The sequence below is a fragment of the Penicillium mononematosum genome (assembly GCF_028829835.1).
Source record: "Penicillium mononematosum strain IBT 11891 chromosome Unknown utg000002l:1.0-8112719.0:1.0-8118358.0, whole genome shotgun sequence".
Taxonomy (NCBI): Eukaryota; Fungi; Ascomycota; class Eurotiomycetes; order Eurotiales; family Aspergillaceae; genus Penicillium; species Penicillium mononematosum.
The window spans coordinates 7,015,016-7,023,999 of record NW_026643272.1 but is presented as its reverse complement, the minus strand read 5'-3'; the positions used below and the strand labels follow the sequence as shown (position 1 = coordinate 7,023,999).

General features: G+C 53.6%; 5 protein-coding genes across 5 annotated transcripts; 2 read left to right on the top strand and 3 right to left on the bottom strand.

Annotated features, from left to right (window-relative positions):
- Window positions 1-346: 346 nt before the first annotated feature.
- On the bottom strand, window positions 347-2,692 carry N7519_004459 (uncharacterized protein; the record flags this gene model as incomplete). Its single annotated transcript, XM_057291235.1, has 2 exons — window positions 347-2,409; window positions 2,542-2,692. The coding sequence occupies 2 exons, from the start codon at window positions 2,690-2,692 to the stop codon at window positions 347-349; spliced, it is 2,214 nt and encodes a 737-aa protein (XP_057152437.1).
- Window positions 2,693-3,172: 480 nt separating this feature from the next.
- N7519_004458 (DUF3632 domain-containing protein) lies at window positions 3,173-4,105 on the top strand (the record flags this gene model as incomplete). The annotated part of the gene is made up of 1 exon (XM_057291234.1): window positions 3,173-4,105. The coding sequence occupies one exon, from the start codon at window positions 3,173-3,175 to the stop codon at window positions 4,103-4,105; it is 933 nt and encodes a 310-aa protein (XP_057152436.1).
- A 269-nt stretch (window positions 4,106-4,374) lies between these two features.
- N7519_004457 (metal homeostatis BSD2 family protein) lies at window positions 4,375-5,610 on the bottom strand (the record flags this gene model as incomplete). Its single annotated transcript, XM_057291233.1, has 3 exons — window positions 4,375-4,953; window positions 5,017-5,502; window positions 5,587-5,610. The coding sequence occupies 3 exons, from the start codon at window positions 5,608-5,610 to the stop codon at window positions 4,375-4,377; spliced, it is 1,089 nt and encodes a 362-aa protein (XP_057152435.1).
- A 264-nt stretch (window positions 5,611-5,874) lies between these two features.
- N7519_004456 (ubiquinol-cytochrome c reductase complex assembly factor 2) lies at window positions 5,875-6,326 on the top strand (the record flags this gene model as incomplete). The annotated part of the gene is made up of 2 exons (XM_057291232.1): window positions 5,875-5,889; window positions 5,985-6,326. The coding sequence occupies 2 exons, from the start codon at window positions 5,875-5,877 to the stop codon at window positions 6,324-6,326; spliced, it is 357 nt and encodes a 118-aa protein (XP_057152434.1).
- Window positions 6,327-6,658: 332 nt separating this feature from the next.
- On the bottom strand, window positions 6,659-8,344 carry N7519_004455 (3-oxoacid CoA-transferase; the record flags this gene model as incomplete). The annotated part of the gene is made up of 3 exons (XM_057291231.1): window positions 6,659-6,972; window positions 7,029-8,208; window positions 8,282-8,344. 3 exons carry the CDS (start codon window positions 8,342-8,344, stop codon window positions 6,659-6,661), a joined length of 1,557 nt encoding a protein of 518 aa, XP_057152433.1.
- Window positions 8,345-8,984: the final 640 nt, after the last annotated feature.

The window sequence follows — 8,984 nt, the reverse complement described above, 5'->3', positions numbered from 1 at the left end:
CAGGTGGATGACCTGAGCATTACTAGGCATACCTTGGAGTACATTGAGTAATCACCCTGTGCGGTGAAATACTCAGTGAGCAGGAGAGCCCCCTTATAAAGCGGCGGCACCCCAGGAAATCCGCGTCCGCGGCCTAAAATCTGGTACATAACAGGTACATATGTACGTACATTCCTGAGGCCACTCTGTAGCTTGGAGAAATAGCATATATGATGGAGACATAACCAGATCAGACAAAATGAAATTCATGCATTCATATACGATATCATCGTACTAACCGACTATAGCCAGTAGACCTATAAACCTAGCCAGGAATTCTTAATACCAAGACCAAGATCAATATATCTCAATAATAATACCCCCTCCACCAAACAGCCATGCAAGCCGCAACAACCAGATCAAGCATTTTAATCCCCTCATCTTCAATCACCAACTTCCCCAGTTTCGCACTCTTCCCCCTTAGCCCACCGCCGGCATTCTCCCTCGCCAGCGAAAAGTCCAAGCGATCCTCATCGGAATCACAATCCAAATCCCCACCGCTACTATTACTCGTACTGCGGTGCGAGTGGGGCTGAGAACCCGGGTGGAGCTGGTTCTGGCGCGCGAAGCGTTGCGCACGCATAGAGGTTCTGCGGAGGAGGGTTGAGGGGTTGAAGTTTGCGCGCGAGTCTGCGGGGGGCGAGGCGGGATGAGGTGGGGCTGAGCCTGGTCCCGTGTGTGCGCGGGGCCGGGCGTAGGTGTTTGGGTTTAGGAATTGGGAGAGGGAGTTGCGCTTTGCCGCTGCGAAGCTGTTGTTCGAGGAGGATGGGTGGAGGGGTCCTCCTTCAGGATTGGGGTTGTTGTCGTTTGGGTTGTCATTTGGGCGGGAGAGGGACGGGGTCTGAATTTGGCTTTGGGTGAAGGGGGAGAGGTGGTTTGGGTGGGGTTTATGGATTGCGTGGTGGACATGAGAGTGGAGATTTGCTGCTTGGAAGGGGGTGTTGAAGCGGAGCTCGGCGACGGTTACGGCGGGGGGTGCTTCTGCTTCGCCATTGGGAGGGACGAAGCCGCCGGGTGTTGGGATCATGTGCTTGCATTTGAGGCTTCGGCCGTTCACGCTGTTTGTGAAGGTACATGTGCCATTCCAGGGAGAAGTGAAGACGTAGTAGCCGCTTTTTAGCTTAGATGAGGATGGGCCATCTGGGTTGTGGCCGTTGCTGCTATCTGTGGCGACGGAGTCGTCAAATGGTTTTGATACGCAGAGTTGGCGGTGGAATTTGCGTGGGCCAGTCGGCTGCTCCTTTGGTTGCTCAGCAGCTAAGGATTGGGCAATGACAGAGTTGGGTAGGCGCCCGATTCCCGTCGGGAGATTGGCCGCCAGGCTGGATAATGAAGGCATCTCGTTGGAGCCTGCGAACCTGTTATATCCCGGCGTGGAAATCTCGATATCGACGGCATTGCGGTCCATTCGCGGGGTTGATATAGTTGCCACATTCCATTGTGTACCGGACGTAGGATCACGTCGGATGAGCGTGATATGAAAGCCAGCATTGCTAGGAGGGTCGTCATGTGCGTTTCTCTGCCGGTTAGGAGATTGCCCGGGGCTTCCTAATGGTGATCCGGTACGGTTATGCGAAGAACGAGGCCGCAATTGCGGTCTATTAGAGTCCAGGCTATGACGGCCAGCCCCAAACGCCTCGTACTTTGCCTCATACTTTCCCCTCCAGTTCTCTCCCCGATTTTGCAATTGTTCCGTAAACGCGCTCCATCGGGATGTCCTCTTAGACGGGTCCTCGCCTGCTGCAGAATTGGTCCATGACTCTTCACCAGGCGGCAAGGGAGGTAAAGGTCGCCGCGAGACACCGCTCTTACCACCCGATTCTACTGATACCCCTCCAGACGTATTATTAGTCAAAGGAGGCTGCATGTTGGCGACCGGAGTCCCGGAGAAAGATACATTCTCCGCAGTAACCTGCGGCATAGGTACTGGCCGTGGTGGCAGGGCGGGAGGAGCAGCGGCATCCTGCGCGGTGTCATCCTGCGGCATAGGGATTGGACGCGGTGGCAAGGCCGGAGAAGCTATTTCATCCTGCAGCGCAGGGGTTGGACGTAATGGCAAGGCGGAAGGAGCAGTGGCATCCTGTTTAGGCGGTGCCAGCGAAGGCTCGGTGTTGAGGTCCCCTCCTCCACCAACTGGTTTCCGGCGCACATTATTCAGCCGCGCGAACTCGCGTTGTACCGGGTCGTCGACTCCCGCTTTCGCGAGACGCTCCTTGCGCAACTGGGCCTCCTCTTCTCGCTCTTCTTCCACTTCCTGGAGCAGGGTATCATCTTCGGGAGTCGCGACATGGAGATAGTATAGAGAGGCATTGATCGCCTCGGCAGAGACACTGGATTTGGTCGGGGGTTTGAGAGGTGAGAGGAAAATGTCTGCGCATAGAAATAGCAGTCAGTTATGGTTATCTTCATTTGGTTGTTAAAGCACTAATAAGGCGCAATTATGGTTCTTTCAAGACCAAAAGACGGAGAGCAGAGTGTCAATACAGTGGAATTGATTCATACCTTTGCTTCCTGGCACACGCACAATGTACAAAGAGAGCGGTTCGTGCTTCTCGTGAGTTGGATTGCGAGGGTAGGCGGGGGGATTCGATGCGATAGTGGTGACCGACGACAGTGAACGTGCCTCGACGGGGCCCTGAGGGATAGTAGACATTGCGGACAAGGCCGCGATCCGCCCCGACAAGAAACGCAGGTAGAATATCGAAAGACAAAGGTTACCTTGGTATGTAGAGTTGAGGTTGGCAAATAAACAATGGGGCTCTCGGCAGTGGGCGGGAGTTGATCCGCCGAGGAAAGAGGACTTGGTCTATTTCTCTTTTCTCTTCTGTTCTTCTTTCTGTCTTCCGTCAGTGGAGTGAAGTTGCGCAGGCGAGAAACAAAGGGATGCAAGGGCACAAGGATATAGAATGCTGCCTATCGTGGCGCAGTACGCGTGGGCACCCTTAGGCCTCGATAACGTTGGGATCTACTATAACTACCTACAATATTGTTGGTAGAACCCGAGGTCACCAATGCAATTGGCGAAAATTACCGCTGTTGGGGCCAAAATGACCGCCAAACGCCAAAAGACGCCTATCACTAAGAGGAATTCACCACCGGCCAGCGCACTTCCCACCAACTTCCAGCTCATCCAATGACAACTATATTGGATATCCCGGGCAGCAACCCCCCAAATGCCTTCTCCACGCCAATCCAAGCCCTTCTAACCCTTAGCAAACACTCATCAACGCCAGCGCCAGATGAGACAGCCACCAACATCGTCAACTCCGTGGCTTCCTCTTCAGACCCTGCGCACGCGCTCTGGGAACTCTGGGACGCCTTTTTTACGGCTGTCGCCACCTCTTCAACATCGCACGAGCCTCTCCTCGCCCTCCTCGATGCCCTCCATGCGCAGCCGCCAACGCAGCTCAACGTACGCGCACGATCCAAGGCAGAGCGACAGCTGAGCAGCTACATCGGGGCCAATGGAAATATACACTGGCAGACACTGCCACGGTTCAACGCGCAGTGGCGCGACGTGCATGATATCCTCGAAGCCTGGCGCGACTGGGATGGCGTGCGTGACTCGGGTGCGGGGGACAACTGGACTGTTAGTACGGTGGGTAGCAGCGGCGGAGAGTACTTTCTCCGCTTTTGCATCTTCTCGGCTGCGCTGCTGAAATCAACCAAAGGTAAAGACATGATGTATCCTATATGGGTCTTCTATGCGTGCCGCGACGTGCTGGAGCGTGAGGGGCCTCAGCCCTGTCCACCAAAAGCCCATAGGATGTCGTCGGAGCAGGTGTGGGCGCTGGATGTCCGAGTAGCAGCGATCTGGGTGCGGGATGGGGGCCGGGCACTGTGGGAGGCGGACTATGAGGGGCTGCGGCGGCACTGGGCGGCGGCCTTAGATGAGAAGACGGAGTTGTGGCCGAGGGAGGAGGGGCTGACGCGGGAGCGGTGGCTATTTTGGGGGGATAGGCTACGGGCTTTAAGTATGGAGGGAACCTTGGACAAGGAAACTGTGGCGGTGGTTATAGAAGCTGCTGAAGTCGTTAGCGGCATTTTAGTAGGAGACTCGAACTAGGGTATTGACACTACGTACATAAGTATGACTGCTATTGTTGTTCATGGTTCATATATTTGGTATCTTCAGAATGGCTATACGGCCAGAAATAAAAGTAGAATGGTCTGAAAAAGGAAAAGGAAAACAATTGAAGGAATGCAATCCGGAGGCAGTGCTCCTTGGGGGTGTCGATACAAAAAGAAACTCCATGCTGTAACGCCAGACATTTCCATGTCCATGTCCACGTCCTAGAAAAAGAAACCAAGTGAAAATCCCAATGTATACCGATATTAGACCACAGTTTCGGACCGTTCGCCTTCTGCAATGACTGGTACACCCAGACCGCGATCTGGGCTCTGCAAAACAAGCTGTTCATGACGTCGTGCCCGCAGGAAGTCACTGACCGCACGTATCAAAATGAACCAACCAACAATCATGAGAACATATGAAATCCATTCACTGGTGGTGATGCCAGACATGGTGCCACTCCCTCCATTGCCCCCGCCCTCACTAACTGAGTTAGGGTCGAAGTTGTGACTGTTGGGGTCAGGTGGAGGAACGTATTCTGAGCCTCCACCGTCGGAGCCGGAACTTTCGTTGCCGCCTTTCATATAGAAGCCGTATTGAACAAGAGTAAGACCGAGACCCGCTCGGCTGCCGTTCTTTGCGGCATGGGTGGTGTGGAGGAGATACGTCAGCAAGAAGCCAACAAGCTGGAATGACATTGAGATCATGGCGTTCCAGACAAATGAGAAAACAGATCCGACAGGCAGTCCATCGACATAGACCTCATCGGAAGAGATACCAGGTGCCACAATGGTGGTCTCCCAGTATGGCGGTGTCGCATCAGCGGCGGCTTCTTCGTATGACTAAATAAGATATCAGTACACAAGTCTTTCGAACATACCAAAGAGAACCAATCGTCAACTTACAGGAGGAAGATCATCATTCTTTTCACCCCGTTCTGGCTTGGCGGCAAGATTGGCAAAGACTCCATCATTCGATGAGGCGATCTGCCGACTCCCTCCAGAAGCTGGTGCTGTGAAAGTCGGCAACATGGTCGGCCGTCTAAAAGGCCCTGATTGAGTCCGATCTGGTGAATCGCCCCTCGACTCCGACGAGGACGCCGTGGCAGAAGGGCCGTTATCCGAGGGAGCCCGGAAGTCGGGGTCGGCTCGCATCAAGCGCTGCCTGTCATCCGGCTCATTATCATCGTCGGACTCGTCTTCGTCGCCGAAGGCATCGGCCAGTGTCTGTTCATCATCGTTGTGTTGTGGATCGGTGTGTAATAGCCGCCTCGACGATGGCGACGATGAGCGGGATCCGGAACGGTAAGAGGAAGGTGAGGAGGTGTTGTGTTCGGGTCGCGCGTTCAGCGGATAGGAATGTGGTCCTTCCTCTTCATCTTGGGCATTCACCTATACATGTAGTGGTCAGTATCCTGCCGAGGGATTCCATCCGGGGGACTCGTTCTGATAGGGGATCAGCGGGGGATTGCGTACCCGTGAATAGCGCTGCGAGCTCATGGCGAGCTGAGCGGGAAGCGACCCTGAATAGAATCAGAAAGTAAAATGGGACAGAAAGGACTTCGGTTAGAATGCGAAAATGATTATCACACAAGTACAAGGGGATGGGAAAATGACGGGGTCGATGAGAAGGCAACAGGAATGGATGTGGCTGATGATGCCTGATGCGCCAGGCCAAAATCGACTGTTCCCGTCTTTGCCTCAACTTGCAGAGGAAGATCCTTCCCCTATACCACAATTATCTTGTGATATCTCTTGTCCACCATGTCTAAAACACCTGTGAGTATCTAAACACCCGAACTATCCCAAACAGCACCATCGACGAGCCCCCTCAACGTTCAATCCCAAGACAAATTTCCTAACAAACCGTCCAGACCCTTAACCCGCGCTCCCTCCAAAGTCGCCTCGACCACATTCTCAAGCACTGGCCCTCGGATGCAGTCCGCCCAGCCTCAGTCTCCGTCCAAAACTACATCCAATCCGGTCTCCAAGCAGACAAGTCCAGCCCAGCGATCTCCGAGTCCTCCACGAATGCACTTGAATCGCTGCTGAACAACCGCTACGCGCGCAAATATCCCATGCCGGAGAAGCTGCGCCGGCCGGCCAGTAACCCAGACCACTATGACAATGTCGTACGTGAGTTTGCAGAGGCGCCGAACCGCGATTGGCTTGGCCGGTTACGGAAGAGGTTGGCTGGTATTATCCGCTTGACGTGATGTTTCTATTCTTGCTGTATGTATAGACTTCTGGTTCTTTGACGCTGGAAACTTTGGGGATACTTGATTTATCATTGTCTAGCTGGATTGGGTCAGCATTATTGGGGTTTTATATGATGGGTTGCATGACGTGTACCAATACCTTTTCTCTTTTTTTTCCATTTTATTGTATACCTACTATGTTTTCTACTCAGATGTACGATTTATTCAGAGCAATGTTCTTCTTGATGCATATCCAGGATATATTCATGAGAATGCACTAACTTTGAAACAATCGAACTCCTAATTGCTATATACAAACGCTTGACAAATCATACAGTCTGCATGCAAATTTACAGCATGGGCTTCAGATCATCGGCGACCTTGAAGGGGGCCTCGGTCTTAGCCTGGACCTCCTCGACGGTGACACCGTCAGCGATCTCAATGAGAGTCAGGCCGTGGGTGAAGTCAACGTCGAAGACGCAGAGGTCGGTGATGATACGGCTGACGCAAGCAGGGCCGGTCAGAGGGAATTCGCAGTTCTTGACAATCTTGGGGTTACCCTTCTTGTCGGTGTGTTCCATGGTCACGACGACCTTGGTGGCAGAGGGGTTGGAGACCAAGTCCATGGCACCGCCAAAGCCCTTGATCTTACCGGGGAGCATCCCTGCGCGAGAATGTCAGTTATATGCATGAAGCGGAGGAAAAGTGAGATAAACGTACAGTTGGCCAAGTCACCCTTGGCGCTGACCTGCATGGCACCCAGGATGGTCAGGTCGATACGGCCGGAGCGGATCATGCCGAAGGACTCGTCGCTGCCGAAGCAGCTAGCACCGGGCTTGAGAGTGACAGTCTCCTTGCCAGCGTTGATGAGATCAGGGTCTTCCTGACCCTGCTTGGGGTAAGGGCCGAGACCGAGGATACCGTTCTCGGACTGCAGGGTCACCTCAACGGAGGGGTCGACGAAGCTGGGAGCAAGCATGGGCATACCAATACCGAGGTTGGCGTACATGCCGTTCTTGAACTCCTTAGCGGCACGGCGGACGATACGCTCGCGCTTGTTGGCGGTCTCACCCTTGCCGAGAGCAGAGGTGTCAGCGCCCTCCTCCTTGGCGAAGGTGAACTTCTCGATATTCTTGGGGGTGGTGCTCTGGATAACACGCTTGACGTAGATACCGGGCAGGTGGATGGCAGCGGGTTCGATCTCGCCGGGCTCGACGATGTGCTCAGCCTCGACGATGGTCATCTTGGCGTTACGGCCCATGGCACCGTTGAAGTTGGCGGCCGCGTAGCGGAACTGGCAGTTACCAAGCTTGTCGGCCTTCCACGCCTTGACGAAAGCGTAGTCACCCTTGATCGCCTCCTCCATGACGTAACTCTTGCCGTCGAACACCTTGGTGTCGCGCGCCTCGCTGTACTTTGCGACTGTGCCATCAGCGTTGTGTCGTAGGGGCACCGCACCGGTCTGCACCACGGTACCGAAGGCGGCGGGTGTGTAGAATGCGGGGATGCCCGCACCGCCAGAACGGCATCGTTCAGCAAGAGTTCCCTGGGGACTGAGCTCCAACTCGATCTCACCAGTGAGGTACATGCGCTCGAAGGTTTTGTTCTCGCCGACGTAAGAAGCAATCATCTTCTTGATCTGCTTAGACTTGAGGAGCAGACCGAGACCAGCTCCGTCCACACCAGCGTTGTTACTGGCCACAGTCAGGCCAGTGATAGAGGGGTTCGCGAGTACAGCGTTGATCAGCGAGTCAGGTACACCAGACAACCCGAATCCACCGGCGAGCAGAGTCGAGTTGGACTTCATGTCCTTGACTGCTACCTCGGCGGAGGGGTACACCTTGTTGATCTCACTTCGGCGGACGCTGCTGGAGAATGCGCGGGCCATGAAACGTTGGTGCTAGTTAAAAGACATGTCAGTCTCCGCGGCTCGAAAAGCGAAATGCGCCATGAGCTATTGGCAAATCACTTACCTGGACAGGATTGGCGGAGAACTGACGCGCGAGGCGCAGGCATGTTGCCACTTGCGAAGGCATAGCGAAGGACTTCCAAATAAGAGATTAGATGTTATATTAATAAAACCCCAAGTCCGCAGCAAGGTATAAAAGGATCAAATCAATGCCCATGGCAGCGGCAATCGCCACTTCTTATATTCCCGCACGGCAGTGAAGGCGGAATCATTCCCGAAGTGATATTCGTTTCCCCGGAAATGTGGATTCCCGGCTCTCTCCCGCCTCTATGAACTGCCCTGAATTCAATACTTTTAACCCCCCGAAGCCTGTGAAATTGGTGGCTAGCTATTAGGGATATCCCAAGTCAAGTACTAGCAAATTCTACCTATTTCTCATTCTTTTTTTGCTTCTAATTGCCTTCAGTATCCCCCTAGACCGATTGACATCTCTTCTTGCCGCTGCCGAAATCCACAGCCGATCCGTATCCGATTCCCGCGGCTTGCCCAGGTGGGAAATCGGCTGTGCTGAGTCAGCTTCGTATAGTCACCTGATACGTTTATCCGGGGTAACAAAGTAACAACGTTAGTAGTAGCAAGGTAGCAAAGTACATATATGAAACAAACTGGGGCTCAAATGGTCAAACATAAAGAGAAAGATCAATTTCGACTATCTTAACTCTACAAGTACTCCATGGTATCTTCAGCGTATGTACATGCTGGATAAC